We start from the raw sequence: 15,000 nt of genomic DNA, 5'->3' as shown, positions 1-15,000 counted from the left end.
AGATATCGGCACAAAAGCCATTATCGGACATCCCTAGTCTACATAAAATGTAATGGTGGTTCTTTGGTCAAAATGTGTCCCGTGAACTCTTTAATAACTAAAGTTCCTCGGGTGAATAATGTAAAGTCACTACACCGGTATGTTTTAGTGCTTTCATTGTGAGTTTACTGACAGATATAAGTAAGAACTTTACACTACGTTATATTACAAATGGCAACAGCGAAGGATGAATGTCCCATAAGAAGAAGATAGAGAAAAAGTAGAAGCTTATCGACTACGACGACTGTCTGTTATTTCACTTTACCTTTTTCTGTGTTGATTGAGCTGTGTAGAAGCAGCAAAAAAGCACATCATGTTTAAATGAAGAGTTTCTGTCTCTGATAGTTGATATAATCATGTAACTGCATCATCAAAGTGCAAAAGTTTTTCAAATATTCAGCATTTTTAGGACTCTTCCGAGGCACAAACATATTTGTAAAATTTGATGGTAATTTTAAAGAAAAGAAAAAAATAAAACAGCATAGAGTGAAATTACTAACATTCTTGTGATTTAAAAAGGTAAAAAAAAAAAAATCCCTTTTTGTTTAAAAAATAAAAACAAAAACACCCCTTTGGAGTGGAGGCCCCACACAGACTACAAAGGCGGACACGCGCAATTTTTTCAGGACTTATGCAGATCCCAAATACAGATCAGCAGGTACCAGTAGGTGAGAAAAGTCACTTTTGCATAATATTGCGAAATAAAACACCAGATAATATGTCTTACCTTATACACACACTATAATAATATTCGTATGTTGAAGCACATCAAGCGTTGCGGCTTTATAGCTTACCAAAGTCGTACTAAAAACATTTTGATTGATTTTTGAGCGCCGTGTGTAATGTTCTATATTTTAAACGGAACATATAAAATGTTTGTGTTGTTTACTTGAGTCATATTGCCGTCATATTGCAGTCTGTACGTATCTCTTATGTTTGACTGCCAGCTACTGGTAACACTTATCATTACACCATGTACCGAATAAAATTGCTTCGAGGTCGGTAAGCAAAACAAAAATGATTCCGTACATTAGGCGCACCGGTTATAAGGCCCACTGTCAAGTTTTTTGTGGGAAAAAAAGGGTTTTAACTGCGCCTTATAGTACGGAAAATACGGTATATATATATTTTTTTCCAACACTCAAATCTCTATATCAACTTCAGATCTATCTGCCAATATAAAGTTTAACTTTTTTTATGTTTTATGCTCTTTTTGTCAAAGAAAACCCTGTCTTTTAAGGGCAAAAACACAAAATATGCTATATTTTGTGAAATAATTGGAGCTTTAAATAGCTCCATAATTCATAATATTGACAGTTTGGGGGGGAAAAAACACACTAAAATTATCAGGGATCCAAAAGAGTCCCACTCATAAAGGTGTTAAAAATAAGTCATACTTTATTTTTTATTTTTTTACTTTCAATGCTTAAATTTCTAGATCAACTCCAGACCCATCTGTCGATATAAAATTTGATTACTTTTTTTATTTCATTTTATGTTTGATGCCCTTTTTGTGAAAGATTATCTAGTCTTTCTTATGGCAAACACACAAAATATGCAACTTTTTTTTTTATGTTTAGTGATTGGAGCCTTAAATATTTTAATAATTCATAACAATATTGATTTTGATTCTTTTTTTTATTTTATTTTATTTTTGAACAAGGTCAGTTTGAAAAAAAAACTAAACACTAAAATTCTCAGGGATCCAAAAGGGTCCCACTCATGAAAGTGTTAAAAATAAGTCATACATTTTTTATTTTTTATTTTTTACTTTCAATGCTTACATTTGTAGGTCAACTCCAGATCCACCTGTCGATATAAAGTTTGATAAAAAATTTTTTATTTAATTTTATGTTTGATGCCCTTTTTGTGAAAAAAAAGATTTTTTTTATGGCAAACACACAAAATATGCAATATTTTATCTGATGTTAAGTAATTGGAGCCTTAAATATTTCAATAATTCACAACAACAATGATTTTGATTCTTTATTTATATATATATATATATATATATATATATATATATATATATATATATATATATATATATATATATATATATATATATATATATATATATATATATATATATATATATATAAATATATATATATATATATATATAAATATATATATATATATATATATATATATATATATATATATATATATATATATATATATATATATATATATATATATATATATATATATATATATATATATATATATATATATATTTTAAACACTTTTTTTTTAACAAGGACAGTGTGGAAAATTCTCATGGATCTAAAAGCGTCCCATTCATAAAAGTGTTAAAAATTAGTCATGCATTTTTTTTTTACCAACTTCAGATCCATCTGTCTCGGTGATGATCTTTTGTCTTCTCTTAAAGTTTTATGCCCTTTTTGTTAAAGACGACATCTTTTTATGAAAACAAACACAAAATATGCAACAATTTCCCCAACAAAATTTTCAAAATGGAATATTGGAATTTTTGATGTAAAGTATTTGGATCCTTGAATAGGTCAATAATTCATCACAACATTGATTTTAGTTCATTATTATTTTTTGAACAATGACAGTTTAAAAAAAGAAACACGCTAAAATTCTCAGGTACCCAAAAGGGTCCCACTCATGAAAGTCTTAAAAATAAGTCACATATTTTTATTTTTGTACACTTACATTTCTATATCAACTTCAGACCTGTCGATTATACGTTTTTGATTTATTTTTTTAATGTTTGTTTTATGCTATTTTTGTCATAGAAAACTTTGTTTTTTTATGTAATAGTATTTTAGAATGGGCCCCCGGGCCGCACTTTGCACACCCCTGGGTTAGCCAAATAATGGATTCCTGACCTCGTGGTGGAGGTATTTAAAGGGAGGTTCACTTAAGGGTCCTGTGTGGACATCTGGAAGAAAGTGGGACGTGTCCCAGACTGAGAGCCAGGGCGTAGTTTCTATAGGGTCTGGACTCTGGGTGGAGGCCCCACACAAATCCTTCAGGTGGCTGGAGCGCCTCTTTGCGATGATGTCACATCTTTCACATCGTCCTGACGACCAACTTATGTGAAGTCGGAGAGACAGCTGCACCCCTCCCACCCTCTACTCACACCGCCCTGCGTTCTCCCCAGAGATGACGCTGGCTTCCTGCCACTCTTCACAGGCTCAAACACTTGGCGAGCAAACAGGCGTATTGGTAGAAGGACCCCCTCTAAGTAATTTTGAAATCAATCTCCCACCCCAACAAAGCAGGCGTCTTCTTGGGCTTTCAAAAACAGTTCCAGGTGGCTGATAAGGTTTTGATGTGTTGAAGCGTGATGTTTATTCTCCTTCTTGCTGAATGTTTGCAGAACACGTGGGAAGTCTCTTTCTGAAACCCTGATGGACGCCATGTTTGTTTACAATAAACTCAGGGCACGTTTACGACCCTCAGCGAAATAGGTGAAACGGAGCGCTTGATTTGCTCACCCTAACCCACCCTCAGCACAGTACATATCTCACCTCATTGGAGTGTTTTTTTTTGACAAAGTCGGAGCTCATTTTAATGTAATTGGACTTTTGTGTGTGACGTAGTTCTCATAAAATCATCAGCACCGAGGTGGAACTATTCTAAGACACTCCAACTTTACATTATTTTCACATCCTGAAGACACAATTATTACACAGAATTAGCAGGAGTGTGAATCTCTGGGCACCTAAAGACTCAGAATCGATTCCTGATTCAAACCAATTCTTGCAATGTATTGTTTGGAATAATAATTATAATGAATATATATATATATATACAGTATACACACTTATATGTATACATATATACACCCATATATGTATATATATTTTTTGTGTATACTAATAAGTGTATATATGTGTATATATATTTATTTATATATATATATAATATAATAATATAGATATGTATACCCATATATATATATATATATATATATATATATATATATATATATATATATATATATATATATATATATATATACAGTATACACACTTATATGTATACATATATACACCCATATATGTATATATATATGTTTTTATATTTATATATATTTTCTAAATGTTTATATATATATAAATATATGTATGTATGTATGTATGTATGTATATATATATATATATATATATATATATATATATATATATATATATATATATATATATATATATACATATATAAATATATATATGTGTGTATACTAATAAGTGTATATATGTGTGTATATATTTATATATATATAATATAATAATATAAATATATATACATTTATATATGTATATGTATACCCATATATATATACATGCAGTATATATATATATATATATATGCACATATGTATACATACATACAGTATACACGCTTGTATGTATACATATATACACCCATCTATGTACATATATTTTTTGTTTATATTTATATAAATATTTTAAATGTTATATATATATATATATATATATATATATATATATATATATATATGTATGTATATATATATATATACATATATATATATATATATATATATATATATATATACATATATATATATATATATATATATATATATATATATATATATATATATATATATATATATATATATATATATATATATATGTATATATATATATATACATACATATATATATATATATATATATATATATATATATATATATATATATATATATATATATATATATATATATATATATATATATATATATTATATAACTATATACTATATTAGTATACAGGTATACACCAATATACAGTATATGTATTTATATATTTTATTATGTGTATATATGTGTATGAATATAATATTGTAGCATTGTATATAGGTATATATACCCATATATATACACATATAAATATACATATATACATGTACATACATATATATGTATATATATATATACATATACATGAATATATGTATATATAAACATATATGTTTATATGTACATACATACAGTACATACATACAGTATATATATATATATATATATATATATATATATATATATATATATATATATATATCCATCCATCCATCCATCCATTTTCTACCACTTATATATATATAGTGTGCGTGTATGATTGTGCATGTGTGTGCTTTGTTTAGTCCTGTTGCAGTGGACCCTGTAGAGTTTATCCCACTGGTGCAGAGGATTTGAGTGAAGCGCACTTTACCATCACTATAGTATTTATTGTTTCTGTGCAACGCGTAGACCTCCATGTTGCGCCCTGCCTTCTACTTATGGTGTGCGGTGCGCCACGTCAAACATCAATAAGTCACATGATGTTCCGCAGCGTCCTTCCCTTTTCCCTCCACACCCTTTATAGACCAACTTGTAGTTTACATAAGAACAAGGCCCTTTTTTTAGTGCATTGAAATATTTACATGAAGAAATGGGCCAGATTTTGTACCGGTTCTCAAACTGTGGTATGCGGGTTCCACCAGCTGGTACGCCAAAGAAGTCTATGAACAAGTACTGTAATTGTTGACGATGTTTGCGCATTCTATGGCCACAAATATTCAACGCACCTGTTTTTAATGAATACATAGGCTTACTACGCTACTGTGAAATAATATTGGTCATTGTGGTGGTACTTGGAGAGCCAAGTGTTTTCTGAGGTGCTAAGTGGAGGAAATAAGTTTGAGAGCCACTACTATAAGCAGTCCCTCCGAAATTGTGCAGGCTTTTTTTTTTTTTTTTTGCCTAAAATACCTCAATTCAATGCAGCTTTTTCAGAAAGTTGCGGCAATGTTGTGAGGCCATTTTTTCCAAAAACAATGATTTTATGATTTTGTTATCAATGTCTTGCTTTTATTTGATATAAAACTAGTAGTTTGAATATATACATGATGTAAGTATATATGTGATGTAACAACATTCATAATAACATGTAATATATGCATGATGTAAGTATATGTGTAATGTAGTAACATTCATAATAACATGTAATGTATACATGACGTAAGTGTATATGTAATGTAGTAACATTCATAATAACATGTAATATATACATGACATAAGTATATATTTAATGTACTAACATTCATAATAACATGTAATATATACATGGTGTAAGTATATATGTAATGTAGTAACATTCATAATAAAATGTAATATATACATGATGTAAGTATATATGTAATGTAGTAACATTCATAATAACATGCAATATATACATGATGTAAGTATATATGTAAGATAGTAACATTCATAATAACATGTAATATATGCATGATGTAAGTATATAAGTAATGTAGTAACATTCATAATAACATGTAAAATATACATGATGTAAGTATATATGTAATGTAGAAACATTCATAATAAGATGTAATATATACATGATGTAACTATATATGTAATGTAGTAACATTCATAATAACATGTAATATATACATGATGTAAGTATATATGTAATATAGTAACATTCATAATAACATGTAATATATGCATGATGTAAGTATATAAGTAATGTAGTAACATTCATAACATGTAAAGTATACATGATGTAAGTATATATGTAATGTAGAAACATTCATAATAAGATGTAATATATACATGATGTAACTATACATGTAATATAATAACATTCATAATAACATGTAATATATACATGATGTAAGTATATATGTAATGTAGTAACATTCATAATAACATGCAATATATACATGGTGTAAGTATATATGTAATGTAGTAACATTCATAATAACATGTAATATATACATTATGTAAGTATATATGTAATGAAGTAACATTCATAATAAAATGTAATATATACATGTAAGTATATATGTAATGTACGTTTGTAGTAACATTCATAATAACATGTATTATATACATGATGTAAGTATATATATAATTTAGTAACATTCATAATAACATGTCATATATACATGATGTAAGTATATATGTAATGTAGTAACATTCATAATAAAATGTAATATATACATGATGTAAGTATATATATGATGTAGTAACATTCATAATAACATGTAATATATACATGATGTAAGTATATATGTAATGTAGTAACATTCATAATAACATGTAATATATACATGATGTAAGTATATATGTAATGTAGCAACATTCATAATAACATGTAATATATACATGATGTAAGTATATATGTAATGTAGTAACATTCATAATAACATGTAATATATACATGATGTAAGTATATATGTAATGTTGTAACATTCATAATAAAATGTCATGTATACATGATGTAAGTATATATATAATGTAGTAACATTCATAAAAATATGTAATATATACATTATGTAAGAATATGAAGTGTTTCTTACAACCTTTACCTCAAAAAAATACAGAATTTCATCCAAAATCGTAAAACAAATACTGTATTGATGTTTTACTCGTTGTATAGCACACAGACTTAAAAGCAGACACTAGATGGCAGGAAAAGCACATACTCAGAGCTCGTTGTGAAATTACTGTACTGTTTTCATCCATTATAGCTAATAACAGTGATGATTAATTATAATTACAGAAATAAATATGTAAATGAGACGATAAGAGATTATCATCACACTTCAACATCTCTAACATGTAAATGCTGCCTGTTTGCTAGGTCGGCATTGCAAATGTAAATATGTTCCTAATTGTCTTACCCTGGATCCAAAAAAAAAATCAACAAATATAGAAATACATGTCAACTTGCAAGCAAATGTTTGTATACTACATTACCCAGAAGGCTTAGGGGTGTAGACAGGAACAGGAAGTAGGAGTGAGCTACAACGATTGTGTGTTTTCATCAATGAATAGTTTTGTTCACATGTTGTTGTTCCAAGTGGCAAACAAAATGTTTAACTAGTTGATGAGAAAACATTTGTGGGACTTTTGTCAACATTGACAGATGTTTTTCGATCCATGAGACATAAATGGAGGCAATAAACAAGAATAATGACAGTTTAAAAGCTAAAAAAAAAACAAAAAAACTGCCCACGTGGCATATTTGTGTTATTAGTGTCAACATTGCAATGTTTTTCATTACTTTTCACCTGTTTGCTCTTTTATTCCACTTGTTTATGTTGTTTAAAATAGTATTTTTATAATGTGCCCCAGACCGTTAAAAAATTTGCTTCAGGCCACAAATAGTCCCCAGGCCGCACTTTGGACACGCCTGCTTTAATGTTCCTTGTCATTGTGTCCTTTTGCAGACGGTGTGATGGGCCAAGATGATCTCGTTACAGACGCACCTGTAGTGGATCCAGCTGATGTTGGTGGGTGTCCACCTGTACACTTTACTGTCTGCTTCCATGACAGGAAACATTCTGTATAGAAAGGTAAACAACAGCAGGTTAGAAAGGTAAAAACAGCAGGTTAGAAAGGTAAACAATAGCATGTTGAAAAGGTGAACAACAGCAGGCTAGAAAGGTAAACAACAGCAGGTTAGAAAGGTAAACAATAGAATGTTAAAAAGGTAAACAACAGCAGGTTAGAAAGGTAAAAAACAGCAGGTTTAAAAGGTAAACAACAACAGGTTAAAAAGGTAAACAACAGGAGGCTAGAAAGGTAAACAACAGCAGGTTACAAATGTAAACAGCAGCATGTTATAAAGGTAAACAATATGAGGTTAGAAAGATTAACAACAGCTGGTTAATAAGTTGAACATCAGCAAGTTAAAAAGGTAAACAACAGAAGGTTGAAAATGTAAACAACAGCCGGTTAAAAATGTAAACAACAGCAGGTTAAAAAGGTCAACAACAGCAGGTTAGAAAGGTAAAAAACAGCAGGTTAAAAAAAGCCAAACATCAGCGGATTACAAAGGTAAACATCAGCAGGTTAAAAAGGTACATAACAGCAGATTGAAACGTTAAAAACAACAGCAGGTTAAAAAGGTAAACAACAGCAGGTTTAAAAGGTAAACAACGGCAGAATAGAAAGATAAACAACAGCTGGTTAAAAAGTTGAACGACAGCAGGTTAGAAAGGTAAGCATCAACAGGTTAAAAAGGTAACAACAGCAGGTTGAAAATGTAAACAACAGCAGGTTAAAAGGTAAACAACAGCAGGTTGAAAAGATAAAAACAGCATGTTAAAAAGGTAAACAACAGCATGTTAAAAAGGTAAACAGCAGGTTAGAAAGGTAAACAACAGTGGGTTAGAAAGCTAAAACAGCAGGTGAAAAAGGTAAACAATGGCAGGTTGAAAAGGTAAACAACAGCAGGTTAAAAAGGTAAACATCAGCATGTTAAAACTGTAAATAGCAGCAGGTTAAAAAGTAAACAACAGCAGGTTAGAAATGCACACAACAGCAGGTTAAAAAGGTCAACAACGGCAGGTTAAAAAGGTAAACAACAGCAGGTTAAAAAGGTAAACAACGGAAGGTTAAAAAGGTCAACAACAGAAGGTTAAAAAGGTCAACAATGGCAGGTTAGAAAGGTAAACAGCTGGTTAAAAAGGTAAACAACAGCAGGTTAGTTTGTAGGTTCTGAATGCACTGCAAGGGCTATAAATATTGTTAACTAGTTACAAAATATGATGTCTAATATAAATGTTTTCATTTCTAATCGAAAAAGACTGTCTCTCACTTTGAATCATATTCATGCACATTTAATTCTCGAGATGACTTTTTGGCAGGCACCATATTGTCATGTCGGGATTATATCAGACACCAAATCTAAGTTAACAGTACTTATAGCACGACTCATATGACACTTTCACTGCATTTACAACCTCAAAACTCACTTTCTAGCAGACCATCACTTTTTGGCTCAAACTCTTGCCGGGTAAACACACGTACTCATCGCAGACTGCCTGATAGAAAGCGCTCAAAAGTAAGGCTCCACTTTTTAAAATGCACTAGCTTGATGCTAATTTACATCGGATCTGCCATATACATGCTGCTGATTAGCATAAGCGATTTTACACGGCGATTTCAACGCCTCCGAACCCGTAAATAAAAACTACGACTAAGGTGCGCGTTACGATCAGAAGGTGCGCACTTAGTGCAATACTTACAGTGTAAGCACTTTGTAGGACTCAACGAAAGACAAGGCTGGCACATAAAGGTATCTATTTGATGTTTGCGATAAATTTCAACACGATGAAAGCATATTTAATAATCCTAATCCCTGAACTCTTAGTGACTCCTGCTGTCATGGACGATGACTCGCAGCTCGACATCACAGATGCTCCACATTCTGGAGCCTCCCCGGTGACCGATGGAGACTCTGATGCACCCGCGGGGAACACTAGTCCTCCAGCGAGCAGCTCAACCGGGGGGCACCAGCAGCAAGATGAGCCCTCGAGGACCACAGTCGGTCCTGGTGCACACGCTGACGACGGCCCCGTGGTCATAGAGGCGTCCGATTCTTCCAACAACATTAAACCGGAGGTGGCGAATATTTTATACATGCAGAATATTTATATTATACACGTCTGATGTCACTTCCTGTCCTGCAGGCCTCGGTGGAGTGTGTCGGCAAGGAGGAGATCGAGGAGGGTCGAGCCGTCAAAGCTGTAGTCGCCACTATTGACTGCGTGAGTGCATACCAATACACAACTGTGACTCACAACTCTAATTTAAAAATGTATAAACTTTTAAATAGATTTTTTTTGTTTTTGTTAGTCTGTTGCAAAGTCACTTTATTTAGCTCAGGAGCTGGAGGAAAATCCATTTTGGTAAAATCGTGGCATGATAACTTAAAATAAGAGACAACTTCAGATTGTTTTCTTTGTCTCACTTTGGCCAAAAAAATAGAAGAAGCCCATTCTGAAAATGTACATTTTACAAATGATCCTCTTGGCAAAACATTTCAAGTTATAAATTCCGAGGAACAATTTTGGTGCCGTTTCAAAACACCGTGAAGTACACAAAGAACTCAGAGTTTTTACGACGCCTTTAAACTTTAAGCACGTCTTGTTTAGCATTCTCATGTTGGCAGTTCATTAAGGACGCGTTTGGAAAAGCAACGAGTGTTTCCTCAAACCGCCGCATCGGTGACATCCGCAACTGCCACAACACGTTCATTTGTCCTCAATTAAATATGACAATTATGCTATAAACAAAACAATCATCAAAATGACACCATAGCCGTAATCAAGGTAACATAACTACAATCTTAACCAATGTGAACATGATAGATTTAAGCATGAAATAAAATAATTACAACCGATGTAGAATCACACATTTTTACAATGGAGTTCAGGGTGGGCATCGTGCATTCAACTAATTGTGAGTGCTGCACGGAACTCTAACAAAAAAAAGATGATGGTCAAGTTGACTTAAGTCTTTGCATCTTACCGTTTCGTTATCCGTTGAGTGGATCATTTAAAATGAAAGAAGGTATTGTACGTCGCTACTGCATCATTCTGCCGCCATCTGCTGCCTGGTCTATTGTATATTTTACAAATAAGGACAATTTGTAATGAGGGTTAAACAAATTTGAGTGCAACTGTCTTGTGGAGTGTGCCGGTTTACTGCTAAATATTAGGGGTGTGAATCTTTGGGCACCTAACGACTCAATCCCAGTCCGATTTCTGGGGTGACGATTTGATTCAGAATCGATTGTATTGTATTATTTGCCATTCAAATTACAGTGAAACTTTTCCAAAACAGGTTCCTTTTGGTTACATGGAGTTGGCCTGAAACATCTTTTTAAAAATGTATTGACACACACACACACACACACACACACACACACACACACACACACACACACACACACACACACACACACACACACACACACACACACACACACACACACACACACACACACACACACACACACACACACACACACACACACACACACACACACACACACACACACACACACACACACACACACACACACACACACACACACACACACACACACACACACACACACACACACACACACACACACACACACACACACACACACACACACACACACACACACACACACGTTAGGTCAGGAAAAAACACCGAGGCTATTTTATCCCTACAAGCCTGTTTCGCAGGTTTCCCTGCTCTTCAGGGAAGTTTATTAATAGTAAAAAATAAACTCTCCTGAAGAGCAGGGAATAACAATAATATTTTTATTATTAATAAACTCCGCTGAAGAGCAAGGAAATCTGCGAAACAGGCTTGTAGGGATGAAATAGCCTCTGTTTTTTTCCTGACTTAACCGCTCTACACTGTATAACGGATAAACCACAGTAACCTCAACTATCCATCCATCCATCCATTTTCTACCGCTTATTCCCTTCGGGGTCGCGGGGGGCGCTGGAGCCTATCTCAGCTACAATCGGGCGGAAGGCGGGGTACACCCTGGACAAGTCGCCACCTCATCGCAGTAACCTCAACTAATATATATATATATATATATATGTTAAAGTTAAAGTTGTATCTCAGAGAAGGGAAGGAGGCGACAACCAGGGCAGGACTGCGGTTTACAAGGTTTATTGGAAAAACCTTAGATGAATACGTGGCGTGTGTATGCTACTCAAAGTGAGTGAGTGTTGACTATGTGTAAAATTATAATGTAAATGTTACCAAGGGTTGTTGTCTGTAAATGTTGGTTGTATCTTTCGTCGTATCCAAGGGGGAAAAGGCGAAGAGGCAGTTCACGGACAGGCAAGTGGTCGTGGACAAGAGCAGGGCAGCGTGGTCTGGGTCCGAGCAGGGAGGTCATGGATCGAGGTGGGCCGTTAGGAATCCGGATGGGTGTCGAGTGACAAGGCACGATCACGGAGGTCAGGAGAGTCACTGTGGAAATACAAAAGGGCATAAACCAGGGGGAAACACGGAGAAATAGAGCAAAACAAGGACGAGGAAATCACTGGGAAAAGGAATGCCAGACGTGATGCTTACTGGAAGGTTAGCGACGTTCTGGCAAAGGTTCCTTGGGTCCGCTGGTCTTTATGCCGCTCCCCCTCGTCAAGTCCAGGTGTGCTGATCAGTGATTGCTTGCACACTTGTTGCTGTGTGGGCGTGTTGTGCTCAGTGTGAGCAGAGGTGTGTTTGAGCGTCCTGCCAGCAGAGGTGCCTGCAGCTCCAGCTGCAGTGGAAACCTGGGATCGACTCCGCGTCATGACAGTACCCCCCCCCCCCCCTTATGCGAGGCCCCCGACGAGCGCCGAGCAGCATCAGGATTGGCACGGTAGAAGTCCCCTAGAAGTGAGGGATCGGCAAGGTAGGAGGCTGGCACCCATGATCTGTCTTCAGGTCCATATCCCTCCCAGTCGACCAGATAAACAAGCCCCCTACCTTGTCGACGGACCCTGAGGATCTCCTTGACCGTCCAAACCTGATCTCCATTAGGCAAAAACCTAGAGGGTGGGGGGGCAGGGACAGGAGGGGACAGAGCACTCTCCGCTACCGGTTTAATCTGGGAAACATGGACAACAGGATGCCACTTGACCGAGGGTGGGAGAGCCAATTTAACAGATACAGGGTTTATGATAGAAATGATGGAGAACGGACCAACATAACGGGGAGCCAATTTTCTAGATGGTACCTGGAGACTGAGGTCCTTAGTGAGAAGCATCACTTGTTGTCCTGCTTTATAGGACGGGGCTGGAATACGATGACGGTTGGCGTTGCGACACATTTTCTCAGATGCTCTTTCCAAAGCTGCACAAGCGGCTCTCCACACCCTCTGACACCGTCTAATATGAGCTCTAGTAGAGGGAACAGCGATTTCCAGTTCCTGTTGGGGAAATAAAGGGGGTTGATAACCTAATGAGCACTCAAATGGGGACATACCGGTAGCGGAGCTCTTCAAGGAGTTATAAGAAAACTCCACCCATGGCAAAAACTTGCTCCAGGACGTGGGTTGATGACAGGCGACACATCGGAGCATGGTCTCCAAGCTTTGATTAGTTCTTTCAGCCTGCCCGATGCTCTGGGGATGGTATCCCGATGTGAGGCTGACCGAGGCCCCGATACCCTTGCAGAAGGCTCTCCATACTTGCGATGTAAACTGAGGGCCTCGGTCAGAAACGATATCCATCGGAATACCATGTTTGACGACGTGAAGTGTGAGGAGGTCAGAAGTCTCTGAGGTAGAAGGTAACTTTCGCAGTGGAACAAAATGGGCTGCTTTGGAGAAACGGTCTACAATAGTAAGGACAGTGGTGTTACCTCTGGAGGCTGGAAATCCTGTGACAAAATCCAGGGCGATGTGTGACCAAAGACGGGCAGGAATGGAGAGAGGGTGAAGAAGACCAGCAGGAGGCCTGTGTGACATCTTACTACGGGCACAAGTTAAACAAGCAGCGATTAACTCACGAGTGTCCTTGGCCATTGATGGCCACCAAAAACGTCTTCGCAGCAGTGATAGGGTTCGTTGAAAGCCAGGATGGCATGAGAACAGGCTAGAGTGCCCCCAATCCAGGACCCTGGGTCGTAACTCCCGATGGACGAACAGTTTGTTGGGAGGTCCACCTCCCGGTCCTGGATTGGAACGCAGTGCAGCCTTAACTAGGTCCTCCACTTTCCAAGTTACCATCCCAATGATACGAGTGGAAGGAAGGATGGGTTCTGCCACTGCCGGACTGGTAGGTTCTTTCAGAAATAACCGGGACAGTGCGTCAGCCTTAGTGTTCTTGGACCCAGGTCTGAAAGAAAGCACGTAATTGAAGCGAGAGAAAAACTGCTGCCACCTTGCCTGGCGGTTGTTGATCCTCTTGGCAGCATGGATGTGTAGAAGGTTACTGTGGTCGGTTAGGATCTGAAACTGGTGTCTAGCTCCTTCCAACCAGTGTCTCCATTCCACCAGGGCCTCATGGACTGCCAGTAATTCTCTATTCCCAGCATCATAATTCTGTTCGGCCGGGGTCAGGCGCCTGGAGAAAAAAGCAACCGGGTGAACCACATTGTCACTTTTGGACCGTTGAGAGAGAATAGCCCCAATCCCAGAGTCTGAGGCGTCAACCTCCACCAAAAAAGCAGTTTCTAA

General features: G+C 35.6%; 1 protein-coding gene across 1 annotated transcript in view; it reads left to right on the top strand.

Annotated features, from left to right (window-relative positions):
* LOC133652980 (uncharacterized) overlaps window positions 1-15,000 on the top strand; it is a 69,572-nt gene that overhangs the window by 42,620 nt on the left and 11,952 nt on the right. The window contains exons 2-4 of the mRNA XM_062051954.1: window positions 8,264-8,326; window positions 10,192-10,442; window positions 10,511-10,588. Coding sequence (XP_061907938.1) covers window positions 8,264-8,326; window positions 10,192-10,442; window positions 10,511-10,588 — 392 coding nt within the window. The remainder of the gene's footprint in view (window positions 1-8,263; window positions 8,327-10,191; window positions 10,443-10,510; window positions 10,589-15,000) is intronic.

Source organism: Entelurus aequoreus, linkage group LG07, assembly GCF_033978785.1.
Source record: "Entelurus aequoreus isolate RoL-2023_Sb linkage group LG07, RoL_Eaeq_v1.1, whole genome shotgun sequence".
Classification (NCBI taxonomy): Eukaryota; Metazoa; Chordata; class Actinopteri; order Syngnathiformes; family Syngnathidae; genus Entelurus; species Entelurus aequoreus.
This window is presented reverse-complemented; position numbering and strand designations above follow the sequence as displayed.